General features: G+C 43.5%; 1 protein-coding gene across 16 annotated transcripts in view; it reads left to right on the forward strand.

The window, feature by feature from the left end:
* The window catches only part of sytl2a (synaptotagmin-like 2a), a 218,047-nt gene that overhangs the window by 85,500 nt on the left and 116,847 nt on the right, over nt 1-15,700 (forward strand). For all 16 annotated transcript variants that reach the window (XM_072476502.1, XM_072476500.1, XM_072476506.1 and 13 more), the window contains 2 exons: nt 4,167-4,287; nt 14,830-14,905. In XM_072476502.1, coding sequence (XP_072332603.1) covers nt 4,167-4,287; nt 14,830-14,905 — 197 coding nt within the window. The remainder of the gene's footprint in view (nt 1-4,166; nt 4,288-14,829; nt 14,906-15,700) is intronic.

A 15,700-nucleotide genomic window follows, 5' to 3' on the forward strand; every position in this document is an offset into this window, starting at 1 on the left:
CTTGTCAATGGGATTTCCCATTGTAACCACCCCATGCCGCCGTGGGAACCCGTGGATGGGGGGTGCGCTGTTGACGGGGAAAATGAATCGCTATGACCGGAAAAATCTCGCCACTGTGCACTTTTTGGACACTCTCATTGCTTTTACCTCCCTCCATCCTGTTGCTCTTATTAGCCTTAGTTTTATTAGCTCTAATTCTGTCACCTTTGCTCACGAGTCGCCAGGTATCTTTCTGATACCGCCACGTGGTTCAAGCTCAAGTAATGATTAATAATGCAGCACACCGCTTAGTAAAAGTTAAATCAACGATCATTTATTATATACAGCAATAAATACTTATACAATAATCCTACTTCTAGACTATTACCTACCATTAAAGGCCAATACTTAACTTTGGTGATGGCCCACCAGGTCAGGGAAACAAATGGTCTATCGAATTGGGTCTGGCCTGCGGGATTCAAAAAGGCTGGTACGAGTCGATAGTCTGGAGCACCTACCTGGTAGCGATCGCTGGAGTAACACTTACTTGTTTCTTCGTCGAAGGGTCTCGAAGGTTGCGAGCAGGAGAAGAAAGGGTCGATCTGAACTTGGCCCCTTATTTTTATAGTTCCCAGGGGCTTCCTGCCTCTCGGGGCGGACCTTGACCCTGGTTCCAAGTGATTGGACTTGGCCCCAATCACTTGGTTCGATATGCTCCAATATTGGGGCGATTCCTTGATCGGGGGGTGGTCGTCCACCTTTCTTTGTCTCAGCCACTGCTGGCGCCGAAAAGTTTGGATCGGCTTTATGTTGCTAATGTGTAGCAATTGTTCCCAGGGATGGCTGCTTGGTATGCAGATGGCTGGGTTGATGTGCTGTTAATGGTTGCAGGTATCTGTCTGGGCCGACTTCCTCAGAGCCGAATACACTGTTTTGCCTGCAGCTGTCTGTTTGAGTCCTGTTGGCTGATTTTCCCATCAGCCTCTTTCGTTCACCAGTTTAGATCGGGGTTTGACCATTTTACTCGGGAATCAGCCATTTTAGGTGGCTACAATCCACTTCCTCTCCAATGATAATTTTTCAATGATTGGGAAGGATTCATTTGGGTTATGGCACAGTCGCAACATTCACAGCGCAGTTCAAATATTTGCCAGTCCTGGCCTACAAAAACAAGTTGTTTATTTTTCTTTGCCCCTGAGAAAAGTTACAGTTACTGATTGGCCAGGATCAAGTATTCATGTAGAGAACAAAAGTTAAAGGAGGAAATCATGCCCTTCCCCAGCTAATTACTTGAATGGAAATTACTTCATGACAAGGATTTGTAAATTACATTGTCTGAAAATAATAACAGCTGTTTTGGGGCCATGGTTAGTAAAATGCTGTACATGTCTGTATGGTCAGCACGGATAGCACTATGGCTTCACAGCGCCAGGGTCCCAGGTTCGATTTCCGGCTTGGGTCACTGTGTGCGGAATCTGCACATTCTCCCCGTGTCTGCGTGGGTTTCCTCCAGGTGCTCCGTATTCCTCGCACAAGTCCAAAAAGACGTGCTATTAGGTAATTTGGACGTTCTGAATTCTCCCTCTGTGTACCCGAACAGGCACCGGAATGTGGGGACTAGGGGCTCTTCACAGTAGCTTCATTGCAGTGTTAATGTAAGCCTACTTGTGACAATAAAGATTATTATTATTATTATTATGACTCCATTTAAGATCAATGTAGTTTTGCTTCTATCGGAGGAATAGTTAAATATGGATACTGACTTTTAGAATACATAGAGTAATTGTTTTCCCGTGTTAAATGAATAACCTCCAGTTCCTGGCTGTTTTAATGCTGAATTTTGTTTCATGATTTAGTTTTAGCATGAAAAGGTTTATTATAATTCAGCCAAATTTATATTTTAAAGATCAAAATATTGTATTGCAATTAATGTCCAGCATCTTTCCACCTTTGAAACATTATGGGCATGTAGAAAGTTGATCCATTTCGGGTGAGGTATCTTCATATGGCACACCCTTGCTAGTGGCTGAAGAGACCAATCTTTGAGAGGCAGGCAAGTGCCGCACATGAAGCTGTCTAGTGTCATTTTTGGCATTGGTGTCTGTTGCCAAAGCCTTGTAGCCTCTGGTCATTGTGGTAGTGTACACCAGCCCACAGAAGGCGTTGCCATTTTTCACAGTTAGTGACCCCCAAGTACAATAATTGATGTCTGCAGCCTTCCCATTATGCTTGCAAGCATTCTTGGAGTGGAAATTTAGATGTCTTACTGATTGTCTGGCTCCAGCTACCTCCACACAAAGGGGGCGATTCTCCAATATGGAGCCCATGTGTTCGCGCCGTTGTGAATGCTATCGCGAACCGGGCCCGGATGCGACCGATTCTGGCCCCCACAGGGGGCCAGCACGGCGCTGGAGCGGTTCATGCCGTTCCAGCCTCCCTCCTTTTGCGGCGCCAAATGGGCACTGCGCCAACATGCGCATGCACAGTTGGGCCGCGCCAACCTGCGCATGCACGGGGCACTTCTTTAGCGTGCCGCCCCGACTCAACATGGGGTCGGTGTTCAGTGGCCGGTCGCACCAGAAAGTAGGCCCGGAGGGGGGGGGAGGAGGGAGGAGGGGGGGAGAGGCCGGCCCGCCGATCGGTGGGCCCCGATCACGGGCCAGACCCCATCGGAGGCCGAGACCCGACCATTCCCGCAGAGCTCCCGCTGGCAACGACCAGGGGTGAACGGCGCCGGTGGGACTCTGTCGTATCGGCGCGGCTGCTCAGCCCATTCGGGCCGGAGAATCGGCGGCCCTGCCGATTCCAGTGGCCGGCGCCGTGCCAAACGCGCTGGTGCAAATGACGCCGATTCTCCGCACCTTGGGAGAATCGCACGCCGGCGTCCGGGCGTCATGGTGTGGTTGTGGCGATTCTCCGGCTCGGCATGGGGCTCGGAGAATCGCCCCCAAAGTCCTTGGGTATGCAACTATCTCTAAGAATGCAATATTTTGACCATAGTCCAGTTTTTGAAGCAGCCATTGCTGCTACTGTAGTCACAATGTCTGATAATGCATAGTGAAACAGCACAGATAAATCTAATGTATTTCACATGTGCAGAAACCAAGTAGATGGCAGGTGGCTTGCAAAAATAAAACAAGAACATTAAGAATAAATTCAGTTTGCAAGGTGGCATGTTTTGTTCAACTGTGCAGCTTTGTGCAATTTCAAAGTTTTTTTGACCAAGCAATAAAATAGTTGCTTACACCACTGGAAAACAAATATCATACCATGGGCTTTTGGAGTTTAAACATCAGCATGTGTTGTATGGATAGCAAGTGCCAAAAGGAAAGGATCCCACTACTGACTAGCTGGCCTGCCATCAGTGGACCTAGGTAAGCTTATTAATTACAGGAGCAAAGTCTACTAGAAGGAACTATCCCTGCTTATTTCTTGTGTGCGACTGTTGGTACATGACATCAATTAACAAAGTAGATGATCCCTTGTCTCCAATCCACTGAAATCAACTGAAAACCCACATGATTCTTTCTTTATGCTTCTGAATTCTAAATAGTCCAGTGGGAGAGAAATAAAAAATGAACTTGAATTTGCAAAGTACCTTTCATGACTTTTCCTCTGGGCTTACAACATACTTCTTTCAAAGTATATACTGTTATTATGGAGACAAATGTAGTAGTCAATAAGGTCCCAAAAAGTGGAGTAATTTCATGAAATAAATTTAGCCCAACCATCTGTTGTAATTGATCTATGAACAGTCGTGTATGTGTACATGCACGGGGGCGGGGTGGGGGGAGGAGGAAAGGTGAAGAAAAATGCAACCTTCAATTTTTAGTTTAAAAGTCTGCAATCTATGTTTTGAAGTATGTTATGCTTGATTTTGTTACAGATGTCAAAATGTTTTCAGAGCAAGTTGTTGGAGGTGGATTGTCCTGGATCCTCCTCAATGAGATGGAAGCTCTTAATAAAGATTTATGGTTTCACCTTTGTAGTTAGAGCATCAAACTGGCAGGAAAAGGCCTCAATTACGAGCTGCATAATTGTAATAATGTTTGGTTATCGTCATGGTAGAGGAATGCACCCTACTGCGAGCTCCCTTCACTTGATAATGTGTTTATCCTGAGCTTACTACTTAACCAAGCCAAGCTGTCATTATATTTCACTTAATAAATGCTAATCTCCATTTGCAGATGAACGTCTCCAAACTAAGGAGCCAAAGGAGAAATCCAAGAATCTCGCAAATAATATCTATGTACCTCCTGAACTTTCTGTTTTCCTAGAAGACCCAAAGGTGGAAGAACCTGAGACAAGGTATTGTCACAATTGGATGCAAACTAACTTATCTAGATGTGATGGACTTGTGCAGATGTAGAGATGCACTGTAGAGATGCACTGTAGTGAACTTGCAATTTCTAAAATATTTTTCATTGCTTTTCCTTACGATGTAGAAATGCCAGGTATTGTTTTTGAACACAAAGTACACTTGAAAATGATCAGTTTCAGGCCAAGTGGCGAGATCTCCCATTTCCAGATCTCGTAGGTTTTCCTACTTTTGTGTTCCTTTGGTAGGACGTATTCGGATGTACTTTCAAAATGATTTAGATTGCTTGGGTATTAATATTTTAAAGTTATACTCTGTATGAAGAGCACTGAATCTCTCATGCACTGTCCCAGATAGGACTCTTGCCGCTTGAGGTTTTCGAGGTGTAAAATTAAATCTCAACCCTTTGCGGTCCATTATTGTGGAAGACTAAATAGTTGTGAGGAGCGGGGAATAGTTGATGATGTGTATTGAGAACAGCAGACCAGGATTAAATTATAAAAAGTGGGACGAGGGATATTCTTGGTTTGCATCTGGGATTTTAAAAAGTTAAGCAGTTAGTCAATGTATGTGTGTGGGCATGATTCATTTATTGTCTAGAAGTTCCTATCGGCTAGTGGTGATTTCACATTGACATTGATAGATAATGTTTCCAATCTGCCTGTCAAACCACCAGGAAATCCGTACCTCTGAATTCACTCTTACACTGAGTAAAAATTAAATCGTGAGTCAAATCTGATACCATTTAAGTAGAATTGAGCAGCCCAGAGGTAGGAAGAAATTGTTTGAAAAATTTGGTTTTCAAAACCAAAATTTGAAAAATGGCCATTTGCACAAAAATAGTTTTAATGTTGCAAGTTGGGAACATGTTGAAATTCTTATGATATGGAGCATGATTTTTCAGGTCCATTCGATGTGCACGCAAGTCCTGTTATGGCCGCTAAATCGCGTGAGATGGCCATAACACTCTTTGCGTTGGCAAGATCTGTTTGAAATCTTTCCTGCCCTTTGCCGGTGACATGATCAGGTTCATGCCCAAAAAGCATGCACCTGATTTAAATTTAAATATAATTAAATGGCTTTACACCATAGCTTCTAGCCCTGTGATATCATCTCTTCCCCACCATACGCGCGCGCGCACACACACACACAAACACACACCATGTCATCTTGCCGGCCTGATTTGCTACTGGTTTTTGAAATCAAATCTGCCTTGATGACCATGCCGAGAGTGCAGAGGTGCCTGGCAGCCCTAGGGTTTCGGGCAGAGGCTGGGGCAGTGCCAGGAAGCAGTGACTCCAAAGGGAGAGGACAGGCCGAGAGGAGTGCCCCTCCCCATTGTTCTGTGGTGGTGGGGGTGATCTCCTGAAGCTTGTGGGGGGAAGGGGGGTGGTGTTGGGTAGGAGTAAGTTCAGTTTTCTCTCTGATCGGGGTGATCTTTAAAGTTGGTATCCCGATCTCTATGTAGCCAGGCTTGCTGGCTCTGATGCTTCGCCCCACCAGAGTCATGGTGCAAAATGCACCCACCAATGTTTTTTCTCTGACAAAAGTGTCAGACGATCTCGACAGAAAACCTGGTTGTGTTTCCAGGAGAAACATGCTGGTTTTCAGTCAGAACCTGAAACGTGCAATTTTTTCAGAAAATTCTACCCGAAACAGACTTTTAATAAAAACTTAAATTTCAAGTGAATTGCAATGGGTTAACTGAACATTTCAACTTGAGGTTTTTATTATTGAAGCAGAATGTTCTTGTTTATGTGGGGTGGTAGCTGAAATCAATCAGCAGCTGACACCTAAGCCTATATAGAAATGATTATCACAAGATGTTTGACAGATTTTGGGTTGGGTTTATTAAGACCAGAACAAGCTGCTATGTTTGAGTAAAAGTGGGTGTATTGTATGGGTCAAGTACCGAAGATATACAGCACACATTTTGAAGTAAGTGAATATGCAAAGAAATAGGCAAAATGTAAGTATTTTATGAATAGGAACTAGGAGAGGGAAAAGAGGTATGTGGAGCCCAGACTTGAACATAATATTCCAGTTGGTCTAGTCAAAACAATTTTGCATAATTTCCTTCCTGATGTACCTGATATATTTAATTATAAAGCCATAAGGTCCTTAAACATTTTCTTTTAACTGCCTCTCAACTTCAAAGATTTGTGAATGTGAACCCCCAGGTCTATCTGTTTTTGCACCCCCTTTAAACTTGTTCATATTACCTTTTCCCATTCGTGCTACCACAATGAATCACTTCACATCTCCTGTCTATCCATTTCGCCAGTGTGGTGTTCTTTGTGCTGCCATTACTCGGGATGGATTTCGTAGTGTACACAAAGACCACAAAAAGTGAAGTCTAATATACAAAGCTAAATTTATTACACTACTAATTATACAGTTTGATCACTATTCTTAAAACAAGCAATATTATAATTAAACTACAATCTACACTATACTAACACCTGACTCCTGCACTCTATCATAAATTGTCCTCTGCTCTGCTCCTATTCTTTCTAGCTCTCTCTGCACACTCCTCTCTCTCACTCCAGAAGTCTGGAGGTTCTTAACTATTCCGACACCTTTTTTGGCTTTTCCATTTGACTGTGGGTACAATCAACTTGATGTGATGTGCTGGAAGTTATAGCAGTTGGCAAACTCAGACCACTCCCAACAACTAAAACAGGGACCATTATCCGTCATGACCTTTAGGGGTATGCCATGTTGTGCGAACATGGATTTCATGGCTCTGATGACTGATTGAACAGTCAAATCTTTGAGAGTGACTACTTCCGTACAATTTGAATAGGAGTCGATTATAATCAGGTAATCTTTTCCACAAAAATAGAATAAGTCTATTCAGACTTTTGACCATGGGATAGTGATATGTTCACTAGATGTGAAAGTTTCTTTTTGCCATGACGACTGATGCGTCCGGCAGTCATTACAATCCTGTACAAAATGTTCCACATCATGATTTATACCTGGCCAATAGACCGATTGCCTTGCACTTCTGTTCATTTTTCCATACCTTGATGTCCTTCATGGATATGAGCTAATATCCTTCTTCTCATGGATGATGGAATGACAATTCTGTCATTTTTCAGTAGAAAACCATTCACAACAAGGTCATCGTTTACACATCGAAAACTGTTGCAGCTGCCATTGGGCCATCCTTCTGTCAAGTGATTCACACGCTGAAGGATTCCATCTTTTGCTGTTTCTTCTCGTATTAGGTTAAGTTGTGCATCAGACACTGGTAGCATGTCTGCTATGAACTTGGCTTGAGCTTCCAGATTTAAAATAACCTCTGATTTTGTCTCATAAGTATTACTAATGGCATGTGACAGAGCATCTGCCACAGCCAGATCTTTGATTGGAGTATATGATAAAGTAAAATTATATCTACAAAGTTTCATCAACATCCTTTGTAATCATGGCGACATGTCATTAAGATCTTTGCTCATTATGTTCACTGAAGGACGATGATCGGTTTTCAACTGTGAAATGCGGCAGTCCAAACACTTAATAATGGAACTTGATTGTGACCATTAGTAAACCTAGACATTCCTTTTCTATTTGTGCGTATCTCTGTTCGATTGTACGAGAAGCATATGCTATAGGTTTCCATATGTTGTCCTCTGATTTCTGCAGTAATACAGCTCCATTCTGTTGCATCAATGGAAATCTTAATTTCTTTGATGGAATCAAAAAACACTAAGACCGGGGTTATGGTCAATGACTACTAATGTCTTGCCATTCAGCTTCATGCTGAGATGTCCACACGAATGATACATTCTTCTTGATCATATTTTTTAAGGCTGTTGTTCTGGTCGATTAAATTGGGAATGAATTTGCACATAAAATTCACAACACCAAGCATTCTTAGAATCGATTTTTTAAATCTTTTAGAATTGGTATTTGACCAATTGCAGTTATTTTATCTTGATCCGATTGTACTCCTTCTTTTGAAATTACGAAACCAAGAAACTTCAATTTCGCTACACCAAATCGGAATTTGACTTTGTTTCATTTCGGGCCATACGACTGAACTTTTGTCATTACTTGCATTAGTCTCGACCAGTGTTCTTCAGGTGTAATGGACCAGATGATCACATCATCAACATAGACTCGAACACCAGGTATCCCTTCAGTTATTGTCTCCAACGCCCGCAGAGATTATCCCAAAAGGTAGCCTGTTAAAACAGTACCTTCCAAACGGTGTGTTGAAAGTGCACAGCTTTCTGCTTTGTCTATCCAACTGGAGCTGCCAAAATCATTTCGAGGCATCCAGTTTGGTAAAGTATTTGGCATTGGCCATCTCTGCAGTGATTTCTTCTCTCTTCGGGATCGGGTAGTGTTCCCTTTTGATATTATTATTGAGATCTTTTGGATCAATGCATATGCATAAGTGACCATTTGGTTTGTGAACACAAACCATTGAGCTCACCCAGTTGGTTGGTTCAGTTACTTTGGATATGATCTTACACTGCAACATCCTGTCCAGTTCATCCTTCAGACAGTCTCGTAAAAGAAGTGCTGCGAGGTGGATGTATTACCGGCTTAAGCGTCATTCTTTAGCTGAATGGTAACGTGACTATTCCATTGAACACATCCAGGAATTTGCTCAGGATCTCTTCTATCTCATCACTGAGAGAACCATTGAATATACAGGCAGTATGGATTCTCTGCACTAGATTTAGTTGGATGCAAGTATCCACATCTATTAGTGATTTTGGTGAGTCAACTATTTCAAGCTCCAAGGGAATGCATATCTCATGGTTCTTTACTGTGATGCAGCGTGCACCTCTTGTGATTTTTTTTTTTTTTTCATTGGAGTCATTTAGACGACATTTGGACAACTTGATCTTTGGAGATTTCTTTCTTAATTTCAGATCAGCATCTGTAATTAATATAGCATGAGCACCTGTTTCAAGCTTAAAAGAAAACATCTGAACCATTTACGTTCAAAGGAACAGTCTCGTCCTTCTGATCTGTAATTCAAAATTTTTCATTTTTATCAGTGTTCAATTTATTAGCCGTGGTAACTGCACCAACCAAAGAAGTTGGTATACGTGGGTGCATCTAAATTTGAATTCACAATTGTTTCTTCACTTTTGTTTTGCACACTCTGTACTTTCTTATTGAATTTGTACGATTTTTATTAGTCTTTCACTGGTTTCAGTGATGTTGAACAGCATACGGAGGCAAATTATTCGATTTACTGCATTGCGAGCATTTTTTCCCAAGTGCAGGGCAATTTTTTTCTAAAATGGGCGTGTCCACAATGCCTACACATCATCACGCTGCTTGTCGCATTCAAAATGGCTGCCTGCAGTGGCACACTGACTTCTAAATTGCATCACTGAGTTAATGGCCGTGGCCACGTTTTCCGTTTTTGCGTCCTTTTCCTGAGCTTTAAACTCTGCATATTAATTTGTAGCTTGTTCGCTAGCCTTACGAGATTTATTGCTTCATCTTAGGACAGAATTGCATGATGTAGCAAATGTCCCCACAACTTCTCATCATTAATGCCAAAAACAATTTGATCACAGATCATTGAATCCTTTACTGACGAAATATTAAACATTTGAGATCAGAGTCTGAGACTAGTAAGAAATGAATCGATCGATTCGCCTTGTAGCTGCATCCTTTTCTTATACATGTAGCGATCATAAGTTTCATTTACTTGTGCTAAACAATGGACGTCAAATTTTTTCATTACTTACCAGCTCTAATTTGTTTTTATCAATCACTGTATCAAATTGGAAAGAATTATACAGCTCGGTTGCTTGTGGTCCAGCTAAAGTTAGGAGAAGTGAAATTTTACGCTGATTCCAGCAAGTAGGCAGCTAAATATAGTTCAGACTTGTTTGAAGATACGCCAATTTGAGTACGTCAATTTGAGTTTACCAGTCGTCTTGAAGTGCCTCTGCTTTTGTAGACCTTCCATCTTGCAGACTGACTACGAGATCTGATTAGTAGTGTGATGGTGGTTCTTATCTTTTAAACTAATCTCACTTGCTAAACTATTTACTATGCTTTTAAGAACCAGACCTGGTACCATGTGGTGTTCTTTGTGCTGCTATTGCTCAGGATAGATTTTGTAGTGTACACAATGACCACAAAACGCTAAGTCTAATATACAAAGCTAAATTTATTACACCACTAATTATACAGTTTGCTCACTATTCTTAAACCAAACAAGATTATAATTAAACTACAATCTACGCTATACTGACGACTGTCTCATGCACTCTATCAAATTGTTCTGCTCTGCTCCTATTCTCTCCAGCTCTCTACACTCTCCTTACACAATCTCCCAGAAGCCTGAGAGGCATTCCTTTTTGTAGGTGCAACCTGAAATATTCCGAACGCTCCCGGTTCGTTCGTACACTCTCAAACTGCCGCCCGGTACAACAACCGGACCCAATCCATAAGTCCCTGCCCAAACCCAAACAGCCCCAACACCTCCTACAGATAATCCCACTCCACCCGGTTGAAGGCTTTCTCCGCATCCATGGTACCCACCACCTGAATGAAATGAAAATGAAAAGAAAATCGCTTCTTGTCACAAGTAGGCTTCAAATGAAGTTACTGTGAAAAGCCCCTAGTCGCCACATTCCGGCACCTGTTCGGGGAGGCTGTTCACACTTCATCCTCTGGGGGCATCATTATAACATTTAGCAACCGCCTGATGTTGACTGACCAGTGCCTCCCCTTACCAAACTCCGTCTGGTCCTCACCTATCATCCCCAGTGCACAGTCCTCAATCCTTGAGGCCAAGATCTTGGCCAGCAAATTGGCGTCCACAATTAACAGCAGAATTGGCCTGTAGGACCCACACTGCTCTGGATCCTTATCCCTTTATTAAATTAAGGAGATAGAGGTCTGTGATAACGTTGGGGGGAGATCACCCCCTGCTCCCTCGCCTAATTAAACGCTCTTACCAGCTGGGGCCCCACATCCCCCGAAAACCTTTTGTAGAATTCCACTGGTAACCCTCCTGCATCGCCCCAATACCCTCTACCAGCCCAATGGGGGCTCCCAATCCATCCACCAGGTCCTCCTCCACCCTAGGAAACTCCAACCCATAAAAATGCCTCATCCCTTCATACCTGCCGAGGGCACTGACGCGCGCACTCTCTTATAAAAGTCCACGAACACCCCATTCACCCCCACCGAATCCGAGCGTGTTTCCCCCACCCCCTCTACCCTTACCTTTCTGATCTCCCTCGCCGCCTACTGCTTCCTCGATTGATGCGGCAACATCCTACTTGCCTTTTTCCCCCATATTCCTAGAAAGCCCCTTTAGCTCTCCTCAACTGCCCTACCACCTAATCTGTGGATATCAGCCCAAACTCCATCTGAAGTTTGTCGCTATCTCAACACCCCTGCCTCCAAGGCCCCCAAATACCTCCTATCCACTGCAAAACCTCCTCCACTATACCAGCCACAACGTGGCGGTCGAGACCTCACCCGTGTCATTCAGCTCCACATATCCCCGAATAGCAGCCTTCCCCCTCTCACAAACCTCCTCATCTGCCAACAGTCCACATCCAGCGTCCACTGCGGGCGCTGTTTCCCCCCTCCCATGATTCACCTGCAAGTCCACCCAATGCGGCGCATGGTCTCAAACCACAATTGCCGAATGCTCCTAACCGACCACACCCACCAACAACGTCCGGTCCAACACTGAATAGTCAATGCGGGAGTACACCCTATGCACACGGGAGAAAAATTAGAATTCCTCCGCCCACTAAACCTCTATAGGTCCACCCCCCACCTCCATAAACCCCCTCCGTTCCCTCACCGCCTCTGATACGCTCCCCGACCTTGGACTTGACCGATCCAACTTCAGCTCCAGAACAGTGTTAAAATTCCCCCATCATCAACCGGTGCGAGTCCAGGTCCAGGATCTTCCTCAGCACCCGCCTCAAACTCTACATCGCCCCAGTTTGGGGCATAAACATTCACCAATACCACCGGCATCTCCTCCATTTCCCACTTGCCATAACAAACCTCCCCCCGGAGTCCGCCACTATGCTCCCCACTTCAAAAGCTACCAGTTTATGTATCAAGATCGCCACCCACCTCGCCTTCAAATCCAGCCCAGAATGGAAGACTTGCCCGACCCACCCTTTCCTGAGCCTAGTCTGATTCGTGATCTTCAGGTGCATTTCCTGTAAAAATACCATTTCCACCTTTAAACTTCTCAAATGCGCGAACACTCGGGACCTCTTGACCGGCCCATTCAGCCTTCTCACGTTCCATGGGATCAGCCTGGTTGGGACCCCCCCCACTTCCCCGCCGATTATCCATAGCCCCTCTTGGGCCAGCCTCCAGCCCGTATCTTGCACCTTCTCAGGCCCGCCCTCAGATGTCCACCGTCATCGACCACCCCCCCCCCCCCCCCATACCACATTTCAAAAACCCCTCCTCTGTCAGCAGTCTCTTTTTTCTCCCCCCCCCCCCCACAAAATATCAATCCCAACCCCCCATCAACCTTCTAATCACCTACTCACCCCCCCCCCCCCACTGCGCTTCTGTGAACGAGCCCACCCTGCTACCCTGGCAGCCCCCACCCATGACGCCTAGCATCCTACCCCCCACTGATTTCTTTCCCCCCCCCCCCCCCCCCGGCACCAACATTCTCTTCTGGTGCAAAAAGCAACTTCAACATTCAAAGACCACAACAACCCCTCAACTCCCACAGAAGAACAAAGGACAGTGGCCTCAGAGAGAAAAAACCCACCAAGTTCAATGTCCTCCTTCTTCTGCTAGACTTTTAGTCCGTTTTATGTGAGTCTTTCAAGCCGCTACCTCTCCAGGAAAAGGAACTTTCTGAAGTATCAAAACCTGCCCTAATGAATGTTATAGCCTCAAATAGAAACCGATCGCAAGGATGGCCAAAAATAGTATCTATAGGCTTCAGTATGATGTGAAACTTTCAGGGTAAAAAACTTTGGTCTGAGTCAACTGTAGCATAATTGAATTTTCTTGGAAGTTCATTATTCAAACAAATCTGAAATATGATTCTGTGGTTCAAACCTATAGCTTCCTGAGCTGCTGTAGAAATGCTGTCCAATTTGCAATTGTTTGTTTGTTTGTCTGTGATAAGTCATTCGTGAACAGGCACTTTCCAGTGTGAACCAATTGGCTTTTATCAAAATTAACAAATTATCTTTGTGGCTTGCCTGCAGCTTATCATGGGTGCAATGCAGAGTGTAACTGATTGATATGTATATTTGAGACCAGAGTATATAATTACATGTCTTTTGAGGTTAGAGGTTGCACCTGTGTTTTTAATGGGCATGCCAGTTGCACCCGTGTTTTTAATGGGCATGCCAGTTGCACCCGTGTTTTTAATGGACATGCCGGTTGCACCCGTGTTTTTAATGGACATGCCGGTTGCACCCGTGTTTTTAATGGGCATGCCAGTTGCACCCGTGTTTTTAATGGGCATGCCAGTTGCACCCGTGTTTTTAATGGGCATGCCATTTTGCATGGGAAGGGTTTGAGGCTACATCAATTCTTTTATTTTTTCTGTGACCTTTCACATTGATGCATAGATCTTGGAAATGACAGCCTGTGAGCTTTAAGCTTGGTTGGACCATAATTGCAACTCCTTGGTTAAATAATGTTTGCTTGCTTTCCCTGATCATACCAAACACGTTACATGAGCTAATTGTTCATATTGGATATGATCTCATGACTGCGTATTTGAACAGAACTCCCAGTAAACATGTTTTTATTGGCCAAATACAAATGAGGAATGATATCAATGACAGCATCATTGTCTTTGTGTGTTATTGAGCTTTAAAGCATAAGTAATAAGTACATTGTGGGAATTGGCCAGGGATTTTCTTTCCTTTCCTAATCTTGTCCTCAGTACCTCATTTGTTGAATAATAGAGTGAAATTCTCTGTTTTGCCATGGTGTGTTTCTCATCGGTGGGCGGGGCTTGCCTTTGGCTGGTGGTGAGATCTTCTGGGATTTCCCATTCAATCCGCTCCATGGCACTGGGAAAATTGCAATGGGGTGCACCATCGCCGTCCATAATGTCATCACTGATGGAAAGTGGCTGTCGGCTGAGGATTAGATCCAGGTTTGCCGTAATAGTCCGAAGACGTGCAGGTTAGGTGGATTGGCCATGATAAATTGCCCTTAGTGACCAAAAAAGTTAGGAGGGGTTATGGGGATAGGGTGGAAGTGAGGGCTTAAGTGGGTCGGTGCAGACTCGATGGGCCGAATGGCCTCCTGCACTGTATGTTCTATGTAGATGACTGAATATCCTAATGACATTGTTTGATTATGGTCATTCAGAACAATAGCTATTTGGAGATGGTATTAGGTGTCCATGAAACTATACTCCAGCAGAAATCACTGACTGAAAGTGAGAAGAATTGAGAGGAGGAAATGGGGTAAATAGCTCTTTTTTTTGGATAAGGTTTTAAACTGAATCGTGGTGTTCAATTTGGAGTTGGGTCTTTGCGGACTGATTTTTGGTGATGCATAAACTTTTTCCTTTGCAGTACAACTTCACAAAAAAATAACACAGCTCCTGAACAGCAACGGACACCAACGCAGAACACGCTTTCACCGGGAAAGGTATGTTTGATGAAAATGGCTTAAAGACTCACTTTGTTGCTTCAAATTTGGTATGTGTGGAAAAAAGGCATTGACTTCATGGAACACTATTGCAACTCAACTGTAAAAAAACAAACAAAAAACAGCATTATATTGAATCTGAATAGCAGATATTCAACATTTCAACACCATCATTCTTCTGCTTAATAAATACAGATACTCAGAATTTAAATTTTGGACAATATTCGCTGAACTTCATGTAATACTATAATAGTTGAAAGGATGAAATATCTGTCAACCAAAGGAGGTGAAAAATGTATTTTCCTTTTGGATTGAATAACCCAATATGGGGGCCAGAATAGGTCGTGCCCGGGCCCTGTTCATGCCGACGTGAAACGCGACGACGGCGCGAACACTTGGCCTCCATATTGGAGAATCGCCCCCGTTATTTTTAGTAGCAGTGAACTAGAGGACCAACAGCTTTCTAACCATACAGACAACGTATTGAGTGCTACTGGAAAAGGGATTCATGAAGTAGGGAAAATGGGGATATCAGTTAGATTATGATCTTTTTTCCTTAAAATAAACAACAAACGCTGGAATTCTGAAATAAAAATGAAAATTGTTGACTATCCATTGTGAATTGTGAGTATTAGGGTGTTTGGAACTAGGAAACAGTATCACCCAGATTATGATATAGAGAGTCACATGGAAGTAGTGGAGGATAGCAGTGAGACTCGTAGAAGTCAACATATATGTATGCATATGCATGGATTAATGATAAATGTTATTATTAACCTAACAAGCTGCTACACC

This window comes from Scyliorhinus torazame, chromosome 15 (genome assembly GCF_047496885.1).
Source record: "Scyliorhinus torazame isolate Kashiwa2021f chromosome 15, sScyTor2.1, whole genome shotgun sequence".
Lineage (NCBI taxonomy): Eukaryota > Metazoa > Chordata > Chondrichthyes > Carcharhiniformes > Scyliorhinidae > Scyliorhinus > Scyliorhinus torazame.